At 44.7% G+C, this 25,743-nt stretch overlaps 1 protein-coding gene and 1 long non-coding RNA gene across 9 annotated transcripts in view; one reads left to right on the top strand and one right to left on the bottom strand.

Moving 5' to 3' along the window:
- Positions 1–385: 385 nt before the first annotated feature.
- LOC104872932 lies at positions 386–5,064 on the top strand. The gene is made up of 3 exons (XR_002025889.2): positions 386–531; positions 4,526–4,664; positions 5,008–5,064. It is a non-coding gene; the product is annotated as an uncharacterized LOC104872932 (long non-coding RNA).
- A 2,685-nt stretch (positions 5,065–7,749) lies between these two features.
- The window catches only part of Palm2akap2 (PALM2 and AKAP2 fusion), a 561,169-nt gene continuing 543,175 nt past the window's right edge, over positions 7,750–25,743 (bottom strand). For 6 of the 8 annotated variants that reach the window (XM_019209808.1, XM_033759161.1, XM_010639302.2 and 3 more), the window contains 3 exons: positions 20,140–20,318; positions 14,570–14,608; positions 7,750–10,084 (listed from right to left, as the gene is read on the bottom strand). In XM_019209808.1, coding sequence (XP_019065353.1) covers positions 9,986–10,084; positions 14,570–14,608; positions 20,140–20,318 — 317 coding nt within the window. In that variant the 3' untranslated portion in view covers positions 7,750–9,985. The remainder of the gene's footprint in view (positions 10,085–14,569; positions 14,609–20,139; positions 20,319–25,743) is intronic. The other 2 variants (XM_010639300.2, XM_010639301.2) reach the window with 2 other exon arrangements.

Below are 25,743 nucleotides of genomic sequence, written 5' to 3'. Positions count from 1 at the left end.
TGCCTGGGAATGTCCAAAGCCTCCCCCTGGTGTTCCAGCCTACAAGGGAAAGCAAGCTGCGGGGCAGGTGGCACAGCCCTCCAGGAAGTCTGTGTTACTCATCCAGGATACAGAATAAAAGCCAGGGGGACAGGAGGACCCTAACCCTGAATTCTGACGGTGGGGTTTCTATACATGAAACTGGACACACTGCACTGGTCTGTCTGGACTCTTTCTCTACATGCTCATTTTGTGCTGACTCCTCTAGGAAAAACTGTGATCCTGTAGGTAAAACAAGCATTCCAACAGCGCCCTTCCCTGGACTTCCTGAGTGGTGGGATCAGCTTTGTCACATTTGACTTGGGCCTGGGCTGGAGTTCTCGAACCTTCAGCGGACACTGTGTGCAGAGGGTTGCCATGGTGACACCATCCCCCTCTTCCATGCAAAGAATACTGTGTGACATCACTTTCTTTTGCGATTCATTCTCACAGCAGTGGGGCCATCCTATGTCCACTGAATCTTGGCTTCAGCCTCCTCTTCTTAGCAGACAGGTAATCATTTTCTTTTGCAGATCTCTCACGGAAGACCCTTGTCATTTAGTAAGTGAGAGAAGTATTTCTGAGCCCTGTAGTATATGACAATGGCGGGGAACCCCTCCCGCCATTTGATGCTGCTTTTCCCAACAAAGTACCTTGTCTTCTGGCTGGTACCAAGGCAGTGAAGAGATGCGGCAGTTACTCTTCGCTGCGGGTGCTTTAACTGTCATCCGTCACGTTCCAGGTGAGGGGTCCAAGTCCCAGAGACGCTATGCCTCGACATTCACTACTTTTCCTTTTCTTGTCTTTCACACAAAGATGTGAATGGATAGTTATTCCCTTGTGATTTTCTTTGAACTAATGGAAATATTTCTTTCTGTAATTTTCCACTGAGCATTTCCATGCCACGGGTGACCGTGGGTAACTGAAACCATTGCAAAGCCAGACAGTCCACAGAGGACTTCGTTGTTTTGGTTGCAGTGCAGTTTGCTGCAGTGTTCTTTGGACCCACTGGGGTGGCATGAGTGCCACGGAGGCTCTGTCCAGTATGATTCTGTGTCTCCAGACACTGCTCCAAGCCCACCTTAGCCATTTGCCAAACTGTGAGGAGCAGCCCAGGAGAATTCTCCAGAAAGATGATGCAGTCCTCCACAGCCATCCCCTGGCAGGACACCAGGTCATTCGTGAGGCAGGAGGAGTGGGGGCACTACTGAGTCTGGGAAGATCTCCTTGCCTCGGCCTCTGAGACAGCCCTTAACCCCACTCCCACACTCCAGCCCTACTATCCCCAAAAAAAACTTTTTTCCCATAAGCTAGTTAAGCAGAAGATGGAGGGAACTTTGATCCCCAGAGAGTCATCTTGCCGAGAAGATGATTCAGAGGCAGTTTACACAGAACATGGGTGATTCAGATTAGTGGCTGCTTTCTAACAAGTAGAAGCTTAAAGCCAAATGACGTACATCTTATCTTAATTGCCTGGTCACAAGATGTTTTCCAGTATTGCAAATCTCAAGATCAAAGATCACTATTTCTTCAGGCTATCCTTAACGATGATTAGTTTGCTGATAGGCAGTGGACAGGCTACAGGGGGTAGCTGCTCCAAGGCCCTCTTGATCACCAAACTCACTGGACTGGAAATGTACTTCACTTGATTTTTGTGAGAGACAAGGGTCACATGAAGTTTCTAGGGAGTTAGGCACAAGATCGAGTGTCAGCACTGGGCTTCAAAAAAATTATGTTATTGAATCCAAACTTGTTGCTATCACTCCATACAATAAAAACCTTTTCCATGGTCAAATGAATCCATTGGTCTTGCCCTGAAATGGAAGTCTGAACATATACAGATATGAATTCTTTCTCATTTTCTTCCGCTGCTTAGTGGATTAGAGAGGCCTCCCTCAAGAATCTAAGTGAAATCTGACTCACGAAGATCCACAAAGTGGTAAACTGATGTGCTCAACAAACACACAAAAGCTCCCAATAAATAATCCAACGCTGCAGAGTTGTGTGTATTTGCAGACTATAAATCTTGAATCTGTTCCCGTTTTTTGTTTGTTTTTGTTTTTCTGTTCTTGGTACATCACATACATTAGGCAAGCCCTCTAACATCGAACTACAATGCCAGCCCAGTTTTCAAACATAAGTGAAATACCCAGACTTACTCATTTCTTAGACTCCGGACCAGTGATTCTCAAAGTGATATCCCTGGGCCAACAAGAGCAGCACCTCTAAGAAATGAGTTAGAAAATTCTTGGGCTGCTTTCCAGAACTGCTGTACGGAACTGGAAATTCAAGGAATGGCCCTGATCTGAGGGGTGTGGAGCCCTCCAATTTGAGAGCCAGTGCTCCTCAGAGGTGCACTGATGCTGCCAGCCAGAGGCCATTGCAGAGACAAAATGTTCTATGAAGGAGTAGGCAGGAAAATAAAAGTTAGGTTTGTGATTTTTATTCCAGTTGTTTGGAATTCACCATCTGTGCATTTAGGATTTGGAAAGCCATTTCATCAAAGTTAATAGACATTGAAATCACTATTTCTTGGTAGAATAAAACAGTCCATACTTGTATAAACTTCCTTCTTCCTTTCAGGGGAAGAATCTGAGTGTATGGGAAACATTTAGAAACTGCCACTGTGGCATTTCCAGGTATTTCCTGAGACCCTGTTCTTTCCTTTGACATCTTTGTAAATGTTTAAAATCTTTTGAATTCTCCCTTTCACGTCCCGATTTGGCCAGGCATGGTGGTGCATCCCTGTAATCCCACCACTTAGGAGGCTGAGGCAGGAGGATTGCTGCAAGTCTGAGGCCAGCACAGCCTGCACAGTGAGTTCAAGGACACTTGTATCAAAGTGAGAACTTGCCCCAAAAACAAAACAAAAAATTCCATTTGTCATTTTTTTCTCTATGCCCCTACCAGCCCAACTGTGAATTTTGTGTGGATTCTATGCATGGAGGGATATAGTTGGATATAGTCACCAACCTCTCACGGCCCAGGAATCCCATAATTAAAATGAGCAATGCCCCAAAATAAACTCCTCCAGGGCCTGGGATTTAGCTCAGTGGTTCCATCGCCTGCCTTGCAAGTGCAAGGTCCCAGTTGGATCCCCAGTTACCAAGAAAAAACAAAAAGATATCTAAATAACCTCCTCCGTAATGATAGCCTCTTTGTCACCAACAAAAAACTAGAAAGATGACCCTAGGGTTTACAGGCCCCGTCCCCTCTTCTTCCTGCTGTCACAGATCAACTACCCTTTGCCCAGTGGAAGTTTAATATCTCAACAGGGGAGATTTTTTTTTTTTTGGTTAATGCTTATTTTATAAGAATCCCAAAAGGATAACTTTTATTTGACTGTCCTAGTCGCCATGTCCCATTTCCTGTGCCAGTTCAGGAGCCTTGCTTTCCGAAGCTTGACCTCCTAGCACGCCTGGCCGCCAAATCCCCGTTCTACGCACCTTGACTCACCTGGCTGTGCCCGAGGCCCACAGATCCAGGACTCTGAATGCACAATCACAGGTCCACTGCTTCTGCTCCTGGTGGGCACCTCAGGGAAGGCAAGCTTTCTTCATTAGCAGGTGAACTGGAGCCTACACGTTGTGAAGGATTCCTTTTATTTTAAGGCTGTGTGGCTTCCTTGTGCACTTTTGCCAAACTTTTACTCTCGTTCCTTTATTTCCCCACTCTTCTAAACCCCACCCACATTTTTTCCCCTAAATCTTCACTCTGGTAAAATTATTGTATAAAACTTCAAGTGTATAATTCAATGACTTTGAGTATATTTAGAATCGTGAGGCCATTGCCACAGTTTAACACATTTCCATCACCCTATTCTGGTTCCTTTTTGGCAACAGCAGGGACACCTGGGACATCTTCTTTTGCCATCTCCTGGGAGAGATGAGCCTGGAGATAGTTCATCCGAAGGAAGAGATTTCTTTGCTGTTCCTACCAGAACCCAACTCTTCCTCTAGACTTGGGCTGCTTTCACTGCCTTGGCCTTAACCCTTAAGGGCACCTTCCTGGAGCACACAGTGGGAGGACAGGTTGAAGCTCATCCTGGCCTCTAATGGGTTAACCCAACTCTGCATGTGAAGTTGCCTGTTGTGTGTCTGGGGGAGGCTGGTCAGAATTGCTGCCATCTAGGAGACATGTAGCACCAACAAACTAACCTTCTAGAGCTTATTTGCTCACATGTGAAATAGGAATCAAAACAGTACACTCCATGGGACTGCGGTAAGAAACGAATACACAGGTCCCTCAGTTCCGTGGGAAATTGGTTGAAGGACTCCACGGGGGTACCAAAGTCTATGGATGCTCAAAACCTTTCTATAACATGGTGCAGTGCTTACATAGAAACAATGCATTCCTTTACATCAGCCTTAGATCATTTATAATATCTGAGCAGGTGTCACGTAAATATTTGTTATATTGCATTGTTCAGGAAATGACAGGATAAGTCTATATGTGTTCCATTTTGCTCCTTGCAGACCTGTCTTTTTTTCCGAATATTTCCATGTAGAACTCAAGGAGGGCTGACTGTATCGTGTTCATGGAAAGTCCAGAAGGTACCAGCCACATTCCCAGCAGTTTATAAAGGATATCCACGATCTCTAATCACCTTTTCACAGGACTGTCACTGCCCTCTCACCATCTAGAGAGTAAGTGGAAAACACCGCCCAGGACACAGTGCCACTGGAAGGCCCCAGACACTCAGAGCAAGAAGATATGGTTGGAAATCCTGGGGAGAAAGCGGCTGGAGAGTCACAAGTGGCGGGAGAGAGAGAAGCAGCCTGAATGAAAGTCTAAGAAGGGCAGGGGCAGGAGGAAGAGCAGAAAACTAAGGGATGAGGGCCCAGTGAGCGGCAGGAGCAGGGTAGGTCTCCCAAGATGGAGACTGAGCACGAGTCAGAGACATGGGCAGGCAAGACCTGAAGAAGAAGCTTCTGACAAACCTGTGCTTTTATGTGCTCTTTAAAATCTGCAATTCTCTGTTCTTCGTAGGGATGAGCCAAGCACAGATGTAACAATGAAGACTGCGGTTACAGAGCACAGGCAAGGCTTGACTTTAGGGTTTGTCCAAAACCTGCTTTGGCTCTACCTGGGTCCTGAGTCCTGCTGGAGGCTTCTCGGGCCTAGCGAGGCCTAACTGCAGCAGCTGGAGACAGCACCGCCAAGGGGACATTTGGGAACAGCCTGGTCCAGCGATGTCCCTCAGGGAGGACCGCTCCCCTCGTTCCCTAGATGAGGAAGCAGATGGTGCCACAGGGAGGGGAGGCCAAGGGCCCTGGCACTGCTGCTCGTGGTTTGGGTATCTGACCCCCCGCCCCCAATGCAGACAAGTAGCCATCCTTTATACAAACGCAACACACACTGGGTTTTAATGAGAAAATAACTGTATACTTGCATTGAATGCCTCACAATCACTATAAAACCGAAGCAGGATAATAACATTTAAGTGGTTAACATACACAGGGAAGCCAGATACAGAGCATAATTTCCAAACACAGTATTGCTCCTTTTTCCCCCTGCTCCAATAAGAAAGAAATCTTCTAGGTAAAGAGCAACACAAAATCAAAATTGGCAGCTCACTGAATGCTTAAAATTCAGGAAATTGGTTCTGTAACTGAAATTGGATATATTCACCATCTCTAACACTTATGCTATTTTTTTTTTCAATACATAGTTTAAATCCATTCTGTAGCTGGAAAAAAATGTTTAAGAGTCAACACTGTTTTAGTGTTGTTATGCTTTATATATGAATGTGTGTGCATGCATATACACACACACACACACACACACACACACACACTGATCTATATACTGCTTCTATGTCATTGCCAAGGTGGGCAGCATGCATGGGAATAAAGAGGCAAGGAAATTGCATTGTGCCATCCAAGTAGGACACAGCCCAGCCTCCTGCCACTGACAGACCCTGTTTCCATAATTTCCGGATGAGAAAGCCAAGGCCATGTCAGCAGTACAGGGGCTCCAGAGGAAAGTGAATGATACAAACACTGCAGCACGGAATACTTTTGGGAAGGCTTTAACATCTACAGGATCTAAATGTCTGCTGTAGTGGAGACTAACAAGCTTGCAGGCTATTGGAGGGCGGGGCTGAACCTCAGAGGCAAAGTCACACAATAAACCTCTCAGTCCCTGCGGATTAGGAGGGAAGGACTTTCCTCGTCTTCAGGAAGCTACAGGGGTTCGCGTGGGGTCCTAATGCCTAGCACAGTGCAATGTCCAAAGCGGTGTGGCCCCCGTATGCCTTGAATGAGTAAAAACCTCAAGAGACAGAGAAAATCTGGCTCTCCCAAGGGGACTGTGATTTCCATTTCATAGGAACAGAATGGGAGTATCAGTGAGTAGAGCATGGAATTAAGACAGCAGTCATTTGGAAGGGAGATTAGGGAAAATGCAAAAGTTGGAAATGTAGAACGGCTTTCTGACTGGGGGAAGAGTCACAGAAATCTTATGTGTTTTTTTCTCATCTATCCATGGAACAGGGCCTGGAAGGACCCTAGCCCTGTAACTCTGTTACCCTTTAAGTAACATGTGCTTCTGATTCAATCAAAGTCTGCTTCCTCTGTCTCCAAAGGGACTCCATGAAATGTGCGGCTTCCTAAGCTTTCCTTTCTGCTGCCAATTCGCTTCTCAACTGTAGCTTTCATGTGGGTATAAGGTTCCCTTCCAAAGAGGGCAGAAAGGGGTGAGTCACGAGACTCTTTTCCTCTTGTGGGAGATGGGGGAGGTATCCTATCTACATCGTGTCTGCAGTCTCCAGCCAATCCACGGGTCTGTCCAGAAAACAGGAAGCACACTGTACTTTTTGTGCATCCCAAAACACTCTCCAGCTCTCCAGCCATCCTCGTCCCAGTGCTTGGGCCTACGCAGCGCCTTCTCTGTTCTTACCGTGTCTCCCCCCTTTGAACACCAGCCATCACCGTGACCTCAGCCTGGACCTGGGACCTCCAGCTGGAAATCCTCAGACAAACGTCCTTCTTCCATCATTGTACTTAGAGTGCCCGCCACTTCTCTGTGAATAAATTTTCCCCCCAAAGTTAACACTAGTCTAATAGAAAGACAAACATAATGTTTATAACACTACATATAAATTCTGTGGAATTACTACTTATTAGAATAACATATTAGAGCTTATGACATAATAGGATGAAAACAAATCTGAATTTTAGTGAGGTCTGGTTTAATTATTGCTTTTGTTAAAAAACCAGTTTTAAAACAGGAAAAATAATGAAGGCTGGTTAGTTGTTTTTGTTTTGTTTTGTTTTCTCATGGCCTGAAATTGAACATTTTCTCATCCAGAAATGTAGGGCTCCCAGTTAGTGAATGCCCTTAACATATTGCTTTAAATGACAGAGAGTAAAGCTAGTGTCTCCTACAGCATACTAAGCATGAATACAAAGTATGAGAATAAACGGGGTACATTCCTACATGTCAAATTACAAAACTGCTTAACACTGCAATTGGGACTCATGCAAATACCACGTTAGGGCAATTTCATATTACAAATACTGATGCTTCTGATTCAATCAAAGTCTGCTTCCTCTGTCTCCAAAGGGACTCCATGAAATGTGCGGCTTCCTAAGCTTTCCTTTCTGCTGCCAATTCGCTTCTCAACTGTAGCTTTCATGTGGGTATAAGGTTCCCTTCCAAAGAGGGCAGAAAGGGGTGAGTCACGAGACTCTTTTCCTCTTGTGGGAGATGGGGGAGGTATCCTATCTACATCGTGTCTGCAGTCTCCAGCCAATCCACGGGTCTGTCCAGAAAACAGGAAGCACACTGTACTTTTTGTGCATCCCAAAACACTCTCCAGCTCTCCAGCCATCCTCGTCCCAGTGCTTGGGCCTACGCAGCGCCTTCTCTGTTCTTACCGTGTCTCCCCCCTTTGAACACCAGCCATCACCGTGACCTCAGCCTGGACCTGGGACCTCCAGCTGGAAATCCTCAGACAAACGTCCTTCTTCCATCATTGTACTTAGAGTGCCCGCCACTTCTCTGTGAATAAATTTTCCCCCCAAAGTTAACACTAGTCTAATAGAAAGACAAACATAATGTTTATAACACTACATATAAATTCTGTGGAATTACTACTTATTAGAATAACATATTAGAGCTTATGACATAATAGGATGAAAACAAATCTGAATTTTAGTGAGGTCTGGTTTAATTATTGCTTTTGTTAAAAAACCAGTTTTAAAACAGGAAAAATAATGAAGGCTGGTTAGTTGTTTTTGTTTTGTTTTGTTTTCTCATGGCCTGAAATTGAACATTTTCTCATCCAGAAATGTAGGGCTCCCAGTTAGTGAATGCCCTTAACATATTGCTTTAAATGACAGAGAGTAAAGCTAGTGTCTCCTACAGCATACTAAGCATGAATACAAAGTATGAGAATAAACGGGGTACATTCCTACATGTCAAATTACAAAACTGCTTAACACTGCAATTGGGACTCATGCAAATACCACGTTAGGGCAATTTCATATTACAAATACTGAATCAGCTCGGAGCCTGTATATCCCTTTTCATAAAAAAGAAATTCTCACTCACTCCTGAAGCTGGCAAACAGCTTTGGAGGAAATAACTGTACACCCAGGTGCCACCATCAATCCAGAAATTTAACCACACACACACACACACACACACACACACACACACACACACGAACTTGCACACCCACACCCTTGTGAACATACACTCTTTACAGAAGAGCACAAAGGTGTACACCAACACACCCCATCTTTAGGATTTGTAGCTGATTCCAAGCCTGAACTTAAATTTCTGTAATATTCTCTTTATCATCCTGAAAAACACTGGTTGCTCAGCAAAAATAATCTCTCTTACTTCCTTATTTCCCCACTCTTTCCCCTCCCTCCCTTTTTCTTTCTCTGCCTTCCAGACTTTAACATGTCCTTTCTGGTTGATTCAAAACAACCTATCCTTCTCCCTATTACCTCTAAGGCCCATTTTATAATACAAAATAGTTATGAACACCTTTGTATTTCTTATCGCCTACCTCTCTAAGGCAGCACTTGCCCTTTTTTCAATTATTGCCACTCTAAAAATACCCCTACCATCTTGAACAAAGCTGTTCAATGTGTAGACTTTACCCATGTTTATGTACCCCTACCCCATCATAAAAATAGTTGTTGCCCACTAAATATAGTTTTCATATGAAGAAACATAATTGTGAAAATGTGTTCTCCTAAACTGCAGATCAGTCAATAGTATAAGCAGACAAGACCCTAAAGCTAAAATAATCCATTTGGTTTGGCTTTCTTCCCCCATCTTTCTCAACCTCCTAGAGCAGAATAGATTGCATCTGCCATGTGAAGAAATATTGTCTTTAAAATATGGGTTTCGTGTATTGCAATCGTTGATTGTTCCCAATTAAAAATAAGTAAGAGAAACTGAATCACAGCTGTCTCTTTTGGACAACTATGGAGGGAAACATCACTGATTTTATGGCTGCTGGGAAAAAAAATGTAGTCTACCGACACCTCTGATATCATGAGCAAGGAATGGGAAGCCGTCTCAGAGAAATGCTCTAGGTGGTGTACACTACACAGCCTGTGGCTCTCGGAATGGCTGAATGGCTCGATCACTGCTGTGTTTCCCCACCAGCCACCAAGGCTGGTCCCGGCTCTGCCTACAGCGATTGTGTTGATTTGCTTGAATTGTCTTTGCTCTTATGGATCAACTGTCGACTAATCCAAATCCAGAGGCATCTTTGAGTCCCACAGAAATCCTTTCTCTTAAAACTCCTGGGTCTCAGAGTTTGATGGGCGGACATTCTTTTCACTTTATTTTTCAGCATTGTGTACTGCAGCTTCTGGTCTACATTAGGATTGCTGAGTTTGTATGCACTTTAATAAATAGTCCATTAAAATGCTTTGATTAGAGAATTTCCTGGTTTCTTGGTATCCCAAGCACCGCAGAAGTTTCCTAGGCCAAAGGAAACTTATTCATTGTCTTCTTCCTCCTGGTTGGCGTAGATCCCTGCCTCCCAGCGCAAGGCCAGTGCGCTCTTTCTTCGGTTTACTCGTGTGGCCTCAAGGACCTGAAGAGAGAGAGAGGGTGGAAAAATTATGCAGAGTTCATGGATGTTAATTATGTACACAACCAACTTCTTCTGTTTCTTTTTTTTTTTTTCTTCCCCCTTCTTCTACAGCACCTACATAAGAGGAAAGTAAGGAACCTTCTAGCACTACTAAGGGTGGAGAGCTGAGCAGGAACGACAAGAAAAAAGAGCAGTGGGAGACCCTGGGTATGCATTTATTTCAAAGCCCACATTCATTCCCTGTTTGGCTCCTAGTTTTCAATGTAGAAGTGTTTTGTTTCTGTGTTGCATTACTGGGGATTGCATCCCCAGCCCTTTCTTTATGTTTTATTTTGTGTCAGGGTCTCTCTAAGTTTCCCAGTCTGGGCTCAAATTTGTAATCCTCTGACTTCAGGCTTCCAGCGCTCTGAGATTTCAGGCATGCTCCACCATGTCCAACTGAGAGATTTAATTCTTGCAAAGTATTCTCCACGCTTCTCCAAACTAGACTTGGCTCTGTATCAAGTTGGTTTCCTCCTACCCAGGGGTGGTGCTGATATGGCCCATACTTTGTGCATGGTGCACAAGTGCTCAGGTGAAGGAGACTGCTACACACGATCCAATCCTGTGCGGAGTGATGATGAAACTGCTCTGTCCGTACCATCCACTCTGCAGTCACTGTGCACAGGTGGCTACTGAACACTTGAACCAGGGCCATATGGCTGAGAAACTTAAGTATTTAATTTTTAACTTGGTTAAGTTTATTTAAATAGCCTCATTTGGCTAGTGACTGTAATATTGACAAGCATAACTACAGATCCTCTTAGTCTCTTCCTAAACAGATCAAGTAGTAATTATTAACTACTGGACCAGTGTGGATTCAATCTGCTGAGTTTTGTGCATCTGCATATGCTATGATTTTTATATAACAAAAGTCTACTTTGGCACAGTTAAGTACAAAGTCATTAAGTGGGGAAAAAAAGCTTTTCAGGTCAATAAAAAGGAATCTCACATTTTGATGTAACTTCAGGGCCATGTGTATGAAAAGTAAAGCCTAGAACACAAAGGAAAAGTAGGCTCTAGGTGGGGGCTTCCCTTCTGTTCCCTAAAATGATCTGTAGACCCCTAAGAGGAGATTTAGCTCATCCATTCCAGCTTTAGTTTGATTAAGATGAGATCCAGATGAACGACATGTAGGTGGCCAACACATGAAAAGTGGTCGTAGGTCATGACACTAGCAAAAGCAAGCCTGTGTGTGCCAGCCAAGTACTCCGGCATTAGCTTAGCATGTAGCATTTCTGATTTTAAAGAAAAGTCCACTACAGCCAGCCCAGCTTGATTTTCTAAACTGTAATATAAAGACTTTGCTTAGTCTAAAAATACTTATTTCGGCAAGGGTCAGTGATACTGGCCGCTCCGGGGGAGCAGGGAGAGTTGAGGTCACAGCAGAGTTGAGAGAACAGAAGTAAGAGATGTGCAGAGGACTGGGATTCCATCATCCTACTTCCTTGTGCCTTTGTCAAGTGAATGGACTATGGAGAGCCTCAGTGTGCTGTCCGCCTCAGTGGGGACAGCCGGACCTGAACTGGAAGGCACACCAGCTCATATCTGCTGAACAAGTAATGGAGTATTAGGCAACTAAGTCATGTCATCAGGTGGCCTGCAAATCATCAGCACACTGTGGTCATTCAATGTCTAAGCATAACACATTAGTCAGAAATCCGTATAGTTAAATGAAGGCGTTTTCTGGCTGGTGGGTGGTAGCATGGAACTGAGGAACAGCGCTGGGCGGTACTTGTAAGGGCTTTGCATTTTGTTTTTTATTGGCTTTTGTTTGTTTGCTCCTCTGTCTATTTTGAGAGAAGGTCTCACTGTGTCACCCAGGCTGGCCTTGACCTCATGATCCTCCTGCCTCCTCCCGAGTGCTAGGATTACAGGCACTCGGTTCCTATTTTCAATTTTGTCCCTTCTTATCTATCTTGTATTTCAAGTTTCTTTATCAACAAAGAACTACCCTACTGCCCTACTTTAAATGCTTCTTCGGGGGTGGTATGGACTCTGGTGTAAAGGCAGATTTAAATTTAAATCCTAGTGACTACGTGACCTTGGAAAAGTCACCTGTTGCCTTAGCGGCCGCATGTAAAACAAAAACAATAGCACAGGGTTGGCCTGAGGAGTAAAAGAGGTGATATATGTAGAGTATTGAGTATCGTTCCAAATGCACAGTGCATTTTTAATTATTTATATCATCATGTGAAAGGATTTATATAAACCATGTACTGGAATACAAATGAGGGATTTTTAGAGTAAGTCTACATTGCATAAAATGGTCATTGGTTTGCCTTTTAGACTGTATATACAAATTGAAAGCTTTCTATGAAAGCTGAAAATACATGTACTCTTCTGAAAAAATAGTAGATATCTTTTTCAAATATATTCCTTGGCTTATTATTTAAATCCTGTTTTAATGCTCAGCCAAGTTTGTGCTGCTTTTCAGGAGGTGGTGTTACAATCCACGTGTCTGTCCATCTTACAAATGCTTACTGGGTCCCTACCAAATGTCAGGCCTACTGTTCCATGTTGCAGAGAGAAAAGTCCCTTTCCTCATGGGGCTTAGTTACAAAGTGTCTCATGGGCTGAAAAACAGTATTTAGAACTATGGAAACATTTAGCATTAGCTTGGATTTGAATACCTACTAGTCAAGAGCCCAAATAATTCACTCATTATACCAATATTGAGCTCTCTTAGCTCATTCCCACTCATTTGCATGGTCACTTATGATCCTGAATTTCTGATGATATATAAAGTCCCCTCATAATGGCATAGATAAGAAAATAAATGAATCTCTACTGAAACAGCTGTAACCATGGTAACCAACGTTTGTTTATACCTTCTAAACAAAAATTAATAATCAAGTCAAATCTGTAGTTAAGTATGATTATTTTGCTAAATAATGAAATATATTTAAAATACATATTATGCTATAGGTTGGTACAATCAAATTTGAAGAATCAATAGTCACTGGCTATAACAACGTAAAGCCCTATACCCAACTTTGTTCTAAAAACCTGATCTACAGGTGAGTAAAGAATCATATACAAGAATATTCACGGAAACATTTGCACAACAAACAATAATGACGATGAAAAAACATGGAAACAACTTATGTTTCCATCAATAGGAGAGTGAATAATCACATAGTCATTCAGTGAACTACTACATACCAATACAATAAATTCACTAGAGCCACAGATATTAATAGCAGCACATCTCAAAACAATGCAGACAGGAAAAAGAACAGAGGATACTACAATATGACTTACCAATAAATGGTAAATGGTTTCAAAACATGCAAAAATGTAAAATGTCATTTCTGTGTGCTTGAATATATGGTACAAAAACATGCATGGAAATGAACACCAAATTCAAAAACAGTGACCTCTCAGAGGAGGAAGAATTGTGTGAGAAAGACAGAGACGTGCAAGCTGGGAGAAGTAACGAGAGGGCTTAAACTGCATGTGCAACATTAACTTCTTTGGAAAATATTCAACAAATATTGTTCTAAGAATGGGCAAAGAGCCAGGGATTTAGTTCATTGGTGCCATTGCCTCCCTCGCAAGTGCAAGGTCGTAAGTTTGATCCCTGATACCCGCCCCCCAAAAAAAGAATGGGCAAAGCTGGCAAGGTGGGTTTTATTGCATAGTACAGTTAGTATAGTATAATATAGTATATAGTATCAGAAATATCACAAACCAGCTCCAGGACATTTGTTTTGTTGACTGCTGTATTGTTGGAACCTAGAACAGTGCCTGACACACTACAGAGTTCGATGAAGCACTAGCTGTTTACTTTGAATAATTATTTTAAAATAAAAACAAAACTGCATAGAAATAAAAATACAAAAATAATGTGCTTTCTCACAGCACACATATTTGTGAAACCCGTGTAAAAGGAAGTTATAGGGGGAGGTAGGAAGCTTTCGGGGCACCATTGCTTAAGAAAGCTTCCAGAACAAAAATACAGGTTTCAAGACTAGAGGGAGGGGAGACTCCAATGCTTTGCATTTGGAATAATTCATCCTAAACCCATAGAATGGAGCTCTCTGGATCTGTGTTAAGGTAGCAAAGGACTGGTCAGAGTCAATAGCTCAGTCTGCAGGTGCCACAGTGTTCTCTAACCAGCCACGAGTATCTGTGTGATCACCATGCGAGGACCTGAAGGATTCCCCGCAGCCCGTTGCTGTGGCCTCTAGTTCAAACGTCTTCCAGATCCGTGTACGGGCAAAGCCTTCTCCACTCCTACCTCACCAAACACAGCAACGCGTCTCATTGCTGGGGGGCTCCAGCATCCTGCCGCCCCCCAGTTCAGAAATGCTGGGATGAAATCCACTCGGAGACAAGCCGTTCTCCTGGCCATTCTGTTAACAAATCAGGCAATGGCAGCCGTGACAGCATGCACCTGGATCAAGCATGCATTCAGACCAAGACAAACAAGTTGAAAAGTACCTCGGAAGTCACCTTGCAAGACAGTAACTTAGAGGTGTACTGGCAGAGAGGGAAAAGACTAGGGTTAGTACACAGCAGGCACACTCACACAACACCCCCAGCTGGGAACCAGCCCAGCGCAGGCGTGGGCAGGAGGGGAAGGCACCACAGGAGACCCTCGCACACCCACACCAAGACTTGCTTCATCTGATATTTATTTAAAAGTTTGTATCTCTTAGAGTAAGTAGATACCCTGTTATTCGTGAAGAAAAATATCAGATAAGCCGTACTTTGTTAATTCAAGATGTTGCTTTCATTTTCTGTGCTTTGAATTAACAAGATTACTTCCCCTCTGGGTAGCACCAGCTGCCCACAGCAAGGTTCTTGGCAGCCTTTTTGGATGTGCTGAACTCTCCAGACAGATAGCTTTTCCTCTTTCTGTGGGCCTCTGAAATGTAAGACAGTACTGCAGCCCATTGTGACCTTAAGGCAGACTGTAATCACAGACGGGAGTTGGGCTGGGCACAAGGTCTGCGGAGACAGATGTTCTGAACCTGACCTGAGAAGGACACTCTGCCGAGGGCGGCCACACAGACTCCACGTCAGAACCTGGGGTGTCTGACAACATCTCCAGGAGCAGGGTGGTCTGCTGATGATTGTGTAGGATGAGTTCCTACGAAAGCCAAGTCGGTCACAGGTAAAGGACAGAAGAACGTGGCCTGACTATGGGAAATGAAGGCAGGACCAAAGTGCGGTGGCTGCCTCCAGAACTACTATTGCTAACTCTGCATTTAGACTGCTTATGGTGGCTGAGGCACTGCTTGGTTGTGGGCACTTGTCACAGAATGGTTAGGCAGCTCACACATCTGTGATGTCGACTACTTCTTCTGTAGCACTTAAAACGCATAGTTCTGCAGTAGATCCGGCTAATAGCGGGGGGATGGTGACATTGGGGTGCTCCTCTCCTTTGCACCTCATCCCCATGGCGTGAGTGTGAACCCAAGAGAGAACTGGCAACTCAAAGCATTGCTGATTGTGGCAGAGCTCTCGGAAGAGCCTGGAGAGGACAGGGGCCTCAGAGGGCATATGCCTTCATTTACCCACCTAGAACACATCACAGGTCTCAGTGTGTGTCCTCATTCCTAGGGGAATGTGAGCCAGGGATTCTCTTGGTCATTAGGTGCTAGAAAGAGGGGAGAGGAGAGGAAGGAGGGGAAAGGAGGGAAAATGGGGGAGAGGGAGGAGAGGAAGAGGGGGAGGAGGGAGGGAGGAGAGGAAGGGGGAGGGGGAGAGAGAGACCTTCTCAGAGTAGATCCAAAGGCAGAACTAGGGAAGAAGGGGCTGAGGACACGGGAGGCTACGATTTGGATTCAGTCCAGCATTCCTTCAACTGAGGAAGGGGAAACAACCTACCAGATTTAAAAGCATCACTGACACAGTGACCGAAGGCTCAGGTCAGGTTGGGGGAACAACCGGCCAGAAGAATACTGTGTACCTAAACACCAGCATGCAACTCATAATGGACTAATGAATCAGAGTTTCCTATAGGGCTTTTTGGAGTCTTGAGGAAAACAATCCAAGTAGCCCATCATTTGGGCTCTCTCTAGCCCAAATGTCTTCTAGATCTAGCATGGGCAAGGTCTTCTCCAACTCTAGCTTCAGGGCAATTCTTTGCAGGACATCGAAAAGACCTGTAGGGAATTATGACTCATCAGTCTGTTACGAGTTGTGACTGAACAGAGATGATATTAGACCTAGATAAGGGGCATTCCCACATAACATTTTTAAAAAAGAAAAACCCACCATAAAAGTTGGGTTACTGTGTCTATGCAGTGCACATAAGCACCAGGTAATGGGATGAATGGTGCTCTCGCCCAGGGCCCCTTTCCACTTGCCAGCTGTGAGGCTGGTGCGGGCCTACATCCTCCCAGAGAATGAAGGTACCTTTTGCTAATTCATACAGAGGTTCTATTACGGCCGGTAATTAGCAAGGGTGGAGAAAGAAACTGTCCTTCCTCAAAAATTGGCCAAGGACTTCATTAATAAGTGGGCGGGAGCCTTGAGCAGGGAGACACGTGGTGAGCACGCAGAACAAGGACTTGGGTTCAGGGGAGAGAAGACTTTGATCACTGAAGGGAGCACCGTGTTCAAGTTCTGAGCCAGTGATAAGTATGGTGGGCGCGGGGAGCAGGTGTGACTTTTTGAAAAATACTCCTTATCGTTGACCTTTTCTCACCAACTGGAACGCGAGTTGACCATCCACAGGTGGCTATAATATCATCGATGTAGTGATTCCGGGGTAGACATTCCAAGAGACTTGTGGTTTCATTTTCTATCCTCTGTCATTTGCCGAGCCCTTCAGGAACTACCTTGTCTCCAGCAGGAGAGAAGGGCAGTGCAGGATGTGACAGAGACCACCCGATGCTGCCCAGCTTCCCTCTCACCATCCCCTGGCCAGGATTTCCGGAGCCAGGGGCCTCCTGGTCTGGCTTGCATATGGTTTTTCATAAAGTGAGGAAATTGCAGAGAGCAGGACCCTGAGCTGTGGACAGGACTCCAAAGACCATCAGTGGCTGGGTGTAGTTTGGGCGTGAGGCGCTCAAGCTGATGTAATGGTGAGGATGAACTTTTTTTTAGCTCTTTTGGCACAAGTTTCTCAGCAAAACCAAGCATGGCTTCACACGGGGTCTTTCCCTTCTTCTGTCCTACACACTCACAATTTATCATTGCCTAATGCATCGCACTATTTACACATCCCAGTTACCTGTTTCTTACTCTGCCTTCTACTTGGGAAGCACAGCACACAATAATTCTTTTCATTCAACTTATAAGACTTGGGCTTTCCATAGGCAAAGGTTCTGATCCCAGGGAAGAACCCACAGGAGTCACAGGTGTGGTTTCTAATCTCCGAAGAAGCATGCCAAAGAGCTGCCTGGGGCCTTATTGGAAGGAGTGGAGGTATGTGAGGTATCCACGGTGACAGGCTGGGGAACCAGCCTGGCCATTCTGATACTCTCAGAGAGGCTGGAGCATCTAAGAAGGCACACGATGCCCTGAGGTAGTGTTTGTGAATGCAGCCAGGAGAGCAGAATCACTTTACTTTTAGCACAATTACCTTTAGCTTCTAGGGATAAGAATAGTGAAGCCAGTTATACAAATCTTTTATATAAGGGAAAATTAAAGAAAAATAGAGAAGGGGCCACAGAAAAGCTAGGGGTAAAAAGGAAGTTTGTTCATCCCTACAGGTGAACTTCAATACACTTTTCCAGTGACTGACATGGATAGAACAGAAAAGATCCCCTCTGCTAGAAAGACGAGGGGACAAGCTGGGTGGCTCCGAAATCAAATCTGGCTGATGATCACAGAATTGCTTTAGAAGTGACTGAGTTTATTTTTTGAGGTTTATGTCCTTAAAAAAGGAGATAGTGGATCTAGTAGGTTGATTGAATAGTTTTTGTCCTATTCCTAAGAATTTATCTATTTGTTTGTTTATTTATTTATTTTGCAATACTGAGGATTGAACCTGGGGCCTTCACAGTGAGCTACTTTCTGAGTCCTTTTCTCATTTTTTATTTTGAGGCAGTGAGTGTCTCACCAACTTACTAGGCTACCTGGTCTGGGCTTGCACTTGGCAGTCTTCCTGCCTCAGCCTAGCAGAGCGCTGGGGTCACATGTGTATGTCTCTTGAGAGTTTTCAATAACACACTCGATTCTATTTACTGTAATGTCAGTAACACTTCAAAACACTTGGCCTTAAATCCAAGACCTAGAGAGAGTAACAGCTTGATTAGTAGGCTTCTACCTTATCTAAAATGCCTATTGTTTCAGATAAATTAGAGACAGGAAGTTACCTCTTCACAGTTATTCAAATACTGATCCGCATAGCTTCATTTATGCAAAGGGGAAATCCAACCTGTTTGACATTTAGGGGGCAACCCTTATCAGAGCCCAGATGTGCGAGGCTTCCAGTCCTTTGCCCATGAAATGACTAAGAGCTGGCTCTTCTCTTCTGCGTGCTGTATTTTCCCCCCTCATATCTGCATTCCACCACAAAAGGCATACACAAGAGACACAGAGTGTGCTCAGGATACACTCATAGGGTCACTGCTTAGGGGTCCTGGCTTGTTCCTTCCCCTCCATGGCAAAATGAGAAGAATCCACTCTGCTACCTTCCAGCAAAGCTGTGAAGGCATCAACGGGAGAAAAGAAAGTGTACACTCACAGCACTGCACTTCAGAATGGCCACCGGCAACCAACAGTACCTAAAGGTGAGCTCTACATCAAAATTGGGGCTACAGCGTCAGGCTAGCTAAAGTGACTCAGTGGGTAGGAAATGTCCTACAGATTGGGAAATAGCTGCTGGCACCCTACCATTGCTGCCCAGAGGAAACATCTACAGTCACCGAAGAGGGCCAGGCTCCATTCTACTAAGAAATACAGAGAACCAACCGGAATCCCTCCAGCCTCACATAGCAGCCACACCAGCGCTCTGTGCAGGCTGGGATAAATGCAGGGACAGCTGGGAAATACCCAGTGAGTGGGCAGACTGCTCTTCGTGCTTTCTATCTTTCTTTCTTTCTTTACTACCACAATATTGTAAAAGCAAATTGCCATATCTGGCTTAGACTCTAGAGACCCATTGCTTATCCAGCCAGGATATGAAAGGCAGTAAGTCAGCATGATCCTACCAAGAAGTGCTCGAGTTTAAAGTAACTGGAGAGTTTATCAACCAAACCAGGAAACATTTAAGATGAAGAGGGAGGCTATTCATAATTACAGCAGGACAATGGGCCTAAACCAGGACCTGTCCTGATAAACGGGTCAGTTTCCCAATCCAAGCTACTTGTGTCTTGAGTGTAACTGGGGGAAGGCAGTGACTACTTTCATGAATGCTCTGAGTCTGATGCCAGAGGCTCTAGGGTGTTGGCAAGAAACCCTGAGGCTGATCTCAGGTTCCTGGGCCCAAGCAGAGTAACCCCGAAGTCTCTTACTGGACAAGGAAACCACAGAGCACATGACTGCCTTCCTCGTGCATGCAAATGCCACATGAGAAGTTTTGGGGTCTAGGGGTAGCCATGTGCATTCTGACTGTCATTCCAGATGACTTTTTCCTGCCAAACTACACACATTGGGTTTGGAAACAGCCCAAAACACACTGTGTAACATTTATAAAGACTGCCACAGAGTAGATTTTGAAGGAGCAGCATTTCTTGGTTCTCTAGAGACATGCAGTCTCTACAGAGCAAGCCAAGCAGCTCCTGGGTGTCAGAGGAAGCTTTCAGAGTGGCTGCCCTCGCATGGAGTCTTTCTATGCACCGAACTTCTTATGGACCAGCCTTGCCACTGGGCTCGAGCTCTACTAGACAGCAAGCAGAAGGACCAGCTCACCGCATGGACAAAATTGTGGAGAAATGAGGCAGAAACCCAAATCCAATGCCAGGCACATTAAATCACACATTTGAGCATTGGTTTTGAACCCATGATGCCAGCCAGACAACCACATACGCATCCGTCTCTGAACTAGAATACCACTAGCCACACAGCCGGACAGTCACCTTCAGAGAATTGAAAGGAAAGGAGGAAAAACTTACACTACTATCATCCATTCTCTCGCGCCTCTTAGATTTGTGTGTCTCATAGTCTTCCAGGAGGGTCTGCATCAGATTCTTGGGCCGCTGGGTTCCGGCAGCCTCTTCGGGGGCTAAGTCAGGCTGTGATCTGGGGCCTTCAGTTGTGGGGGATGGAGGAGGTTTGATTTTCTCTATTTTCCCTGAAACAACACGAAGAGAACACCCTTTCTAAGCTCATCTGCTCATGACTGCTTTTGGAAAGAAGAGAAAACTGACGCGGGGGTGGGAGGGGCAACTTCTGTCATCAAAAGTCGTTCCAGAATGATGAGTAAGCGTAGACTATTTCATTACAGGAAACAAAGCCCTTAAGGAGAGTGCAGCCATCCAACAAAGACCTCAAAGACTGGGTTCCAAAAAGTCAGTTAGATCAAACGGGCCTGGCAGCCACTCTGCACACATGCATCAGATAGACAGTAGCTCCGGTCATCTTGGGAACGCATATTCTATCACAGATCAGAGCATTCAACCGTCCGAGGAGGTAGCACCTTGGAGCCTGCGAGACTCACTTCTTATAGATGAGACAACCTGAGGTTCTGCAAAGAGAAATCTGTGCTGAGTTTAAGTCGCCAGAGCCAGGGGTGGTACCCGGCCTTCCTAGCCTCCTATGTCCTCTGTCACAGGAGGCCCCTGTCAGCTGACCTGCCAGGCCTTCTGCATGGACAACACAGTATTGCAAAACCTTTGAATAAGAATGAGGTGTGTTTTTCCCAGGTCACCCAGTCTTACATGCACAGACTTCATTCATTTTCCTTACCTGCTAGAGTCCTGAAGGCATCTGGGTTTGAGGTCTCCCCAGACTTTAAGAAACAAATACCAACAGAGCCAGTAGAAAGGTGTGTGTGGGATGCAAGGCAGCATGAGTTTAGCTCTTGAGATGCCCTTTGGGAATTCTTAGGAGGAGGAGGAGGAGGAGGAGATGAAGCCAATGGTTACTTAGTGATCAGGGGATTCTGGACACGACCTCTAAGTCCACCCACATCCTTCACTTCTGGGCAATGCCTGGCTCTGGCTTTTCGGGCCCGTCAAGAAGAGGTGGGTTTTAGTACCACAGAGACCCAAATGCACCTCTGAGAAAATGCAACAGTAATGGTTTTTCTAAGTACACCCTTTGTGAAGGACATAGCTGGAATCTGCAACGAGCAATGTGGGGAAAACACACAAAATAAATGAATCCATTCGAGTGCAGAAGTTTGGACGCTTCCACAGAGGTTACAGTTCCACTTGATCCCTTTTGGTCCCAAACTGAAGGCAACTCACATTTCTGGTCTTATATCCCAGACTACTCACTTGGCCTCTGCCTGACACAGCCGGAATCACAAGCGTAGCCAGGGGCCAGTGCTTCTGTGTGGACGGCTGTAACCTTTTATTGGGTACAAGCTCATTCTGCCGGGAGCTGGAAAGCCTGGTTTTTAATTCCTGCTCTTCTGTTAACTAGCAGTAGATCATCCTTTTAATATGTCATGTTAATCTTCGACTGGTCAAACATATTCTCCAAGCTTTAACTTCCATAAGAGTTTTGGAAAGAGTTGTTTCTGTGTTTAAATATTTTGCCATTCTTTTTTTTTTTTTGAGACACAGTTTCACTGTGTAGTAGTTCAGGCTGGCCTTGAACTTAATGGTGCTCCTCCTACTTCAGCCTCCAGAGTGCTGGGATTACGGAGGTATACTATACCCAGTAAATATTTCGCTGTTCTATGAAATATATTGGGCAAGAAAATCAACCTTTATTAATTTAAAGACAAAAGGGGACAGTATGACTACCACATGTGGGGATTGGGTAGTTTTTAATATACGGGAGGGTCCTCCATTTCATAGGCACAATTACATTAAAACTTAGCAAAACTCATTCCTTTGATCTGTGTAACCCCTACCAGTGAGATAGCAAATACTCTGAAATCTCCAAATTCACTAGAAGTGGTTTCTATTTTGATATGAACAGAAGCGAAAAAAGACTGTGTGGTTTCCCTTCTTATCATGGAAACTGGGGAAGGGTATACTGGTCCCCTGAACATTCTAAACATCACCTAGAGTAAGCATTTTTTTCCTAAGTGAAAGCAAATATTTCATTTAAATCAGCTGTCAAATCGCAGTTCACCCGAATGAGCACAACGCAACACTGTTCTTAAAAGAAGGGGCACAAATACGGCACAGACACAGCCTGGCATCTATCAAATGCCATTTGTAAAGGGGACTTTTTGAGGAAGCATTTATCGCGCATCCTTGCTACTCTGTTCTTCTTCCATCCCTCCCTCCTCCCTGCCACCTTTCCTCCTTTCTTTCTGCAGACTTACTGAAACTTTTATTTATTTTTTATTTTTTTATTTTTTGAGATAGGGTCTCACTCTGTGGTTGAGACTAGCCCAGGCTGGTCTTGAACTCACATCGATCCTCCTGCCTCAGCCTCCCAAATGCTGAAATTGCAGCATTTAGAACTAAATTCGATATTTAGAACAGAAAGCATCCAATAGTCTATCTACTCTTTAATTGGAATCTAAGAAGAACACGGCTAGGGTCAAGATGAACAACGATTCCCTGTGAATTCTATGTGCCATTTTTGCAACACTTTTCAGAGCAGAAATAAACACCGAGTTGCCTGGCTGGTGATCATCATTTTCCAACTGACCTCTCAAGTCTCCAGGTCATCTCCCCTCAGCTACCCTTCTAGAAAGCAGAGCCTAAACGCCCTGTTTCTAGCTTCCACACCTCACACACACAGCACACTGAGCTTCACAGTACTCTCCGCTCCTGTGAAAGCCGTTTCCACAGGCGGGCCTCTCTGGTTATGAAAGGACCTATCTTCTCGGTTAAACTGCAAAATCACCTGATGACAGGCACTATGTCACCCTCCTAGGACTCTCCTTATTTTCTCTGAGTGCAGACGCTTTAGGGTAGGGGCTTGGTCACAATGGTCACTGCTGGAACCCAACTGTAGCCCGAGGCCAGAGGCAGGAGTTGGTGTGTGTTGGGTAAACCAGAAAATGCATCTCACAATACACACAGTGAATGCTTGTGGACTGGGACAGAATCCCTCGCAGGGGAGCTGGAGAAAAGAGTTCACATGCCTTCTCCAGAGCACATGAAATAAAGCATCCTAAGGCTACAAATCCACAGGCTCGAGAGCTTTAAGTAGTAATAGGGAATTTCATTCATAGCATCCCTGTCATTGAATCCTCACAATGACCTTGTAGTACATTAGGGTGGATGTCCTGATGCCTGAAAATGGCTTAGACACATAGGCTCAGATGCTAATTCCATCCCAAGCTACATTTGATAGAAACCAGAATTAGTCTCGATCAAAAACTCAGTGAGGATCGTGGCTAAAGTATATGTTGGCAAATATGATGAAAAAACATTGCAAAGAGCAAGAAAAGTTACTAGGAGGAGTGGTCATCAGCCATTAAACATTGAAGATATTTCTTTGCTAGACAAGGCCTCACTCTTGATCCTGCCTCGGCTTCCAGAGTGCAGGGTATTTCAGGCGTGCACCACTGCACTCAGCTCTCGTGCTTATTCCTTACTCTGGAAACACAAAACCCACCCCTTGAGCAAGTGTCAGCAGTGACAGCCACCAGAGGTCATAGGAACAGAGACTGCAGTAGCTCCAAAGAGAAGGTGGTTTTGAGAGAAGAAGCTTCAGGTAACCAAGTCCATATCAGAGCCTCAGGGTGGATGTCACAGGCACTGTGCCTCACCCTGGACATCTGACCATCAGTCTGGTCAGTATCAGGAGAAGCTAAGCTTAGCCAGGGCCCTCTGCTGGGCTCTAATCTCATATGTACTGCCTCATAGTTAAAACCATATTCGCCAACTTAGGAATCACACAGACACCCAAAAAGCTGGAGTGGGATCTGATTCTTACCCAACACCTTCCTCTGCAGAGGTCCTGAGCTTGCCACCCACGGTCCCTTCGCTTAGGACAGTGAGAGACCTCTGTGTTCCTCCCCCAGCAGTGGATACTGCAGACACCACCCCTGTTAGGGTCTCAGAGTTCAGTACAGGAATACGATGTCAATGGCCCATGCCAGAGGTCTGGGAGGTCAATCAGATCTGTCTGTGGCCCCACACAGTTTGTCAAAGTTCTTTGGCCTGGAAGACATTCCCTGTTAGACCCTCAGACAGTGCCCGCTTGTCTCTAGTCTCATTTTCCTTTGCTCTGGTGTGCATCTCACGCAGCCCTTCCAGAATAAGGGCAGGTTCCACCACTGCTTTCCCCAGCAAACCTTGCTCTCATACCGGCTCACTCATCTGGTGAATGATTCTTTAGTTGATGACACCAGAAAGTAGCCTCCATTTTCAATGATCAACATCGTGCCCTCCAGTTTCTCCCCTAGGCTGAATACTCCACAGAAGGGGTCTCTTAAAGACCAGTCACTGCCCTGGGAAACAACATGAGCAGACCATGCAGTGTAGATCTCAGGGCAGCCCTGCATCGGTTTAGGCTGAAAGCTTCATTTACGGTACAGGGAACAGGAGAAATGTGACCTCTATGACAGCCATAAGGAAACAACAGAACAAAGACTGCTGTGGAGGGTGCGAAACATGTTTTAGTTTTTTCCATAAACATGATTATGTTCAAACTAGTCTAACTTTAGACCTAAGGTTTTGAAGGTATTTGAGAGTATGCAGCTTTACTTGGCTAGGTTAATTTTAAAGCAGTGTTTCAAAATCATAGCTATGTGAGATGGCTCTCCATGTTGCAAATGAGGAAAAAGACATCCTACAGAAAAGTTTGGGGAATGGAATTCCAAAGGAGGGGGAAGGGAGGAAGGGACAGAGGGAAGGGGGAGAGGGGAGCGGGGAGAGGGAGAGAGAGGGAGATCCATATCCAGAATAATTCTGTTTTTAGAGCTAATATGTCTGTAAGTCTCTAACACAAAAAGGGAAGTGAAGCATTTCTCAAATTTATTTAACCAGAGAACCTAACTTCATGGAATCCCTATTACTATCTCAAGGAAAACAGTTTGGGAAATGCTACTCTCTAACGAGTATTGGCTAACCAGTTCCCAGGTCTTTGGGCACAAATTCAGCTGATAATTAAGCATGGACACAAAGTTTATGTGCAAGAATATTTACCGTAGCATTTAAAAGATAACTACACCAAGATATCTGCCTACAGGAAATGGTTACATTAAGTTATCTCTCATTCAGATGATAGAAATTTTTTAGTCACTACAAATTATGTTTTAGGCTCTGAAATTTAGAGGACTAATTAAAGCAAAAGGGAAATATTCAAAAATAAATTAAGAGAAAAACCAAGTCACAAAAGCAGATGCATTGCGAAGGTTTAGAGCCCAAATGCATGAGTTCAAGTCCTGGTTCACCACTTAATAGCTCTGGGAACCAAGTGTGGCCTGTGGTCCAACTTTAATCAGTATCAGATGAACAGTGCTGTGATTGGCAGAATAACAGTGTTCCCAAGAATGTTCAATTCCTAATCCCCAAAACCTATGACTCTGTTGCCTCACCTGGCAAAAGGGACTTTGTGGGTGATTAACTTTAGGTACCTGAGGTGGAAAGACTATCATGGGTTCTCTCCTTGAGTCTGATGCAATCACAAAAGCGAAG

Source organism: Fukomys damarensis, unplaced genomic scaffold, assembly GCF_012274545.1.
Source record: "Fukomys damarensis isolate Sample0158 unplaced genomic scaffold, DMR_v1.0_HiC HiC_scaffold_36, whole genome shotgun sequence".
Classification (NCBI taxonomy): domain Eukaryota; kingdom Metazoa; phylum Chordata; class Mammalia; order Rodentia; family Bathyergidae; genus Fukomys; species Fukomys damarensis.
The sequence above is the reverse complement of the archived record's forward strand: the minus strand, read 5'-3'. Positions and strand labels throughout refer to the sequence as shown.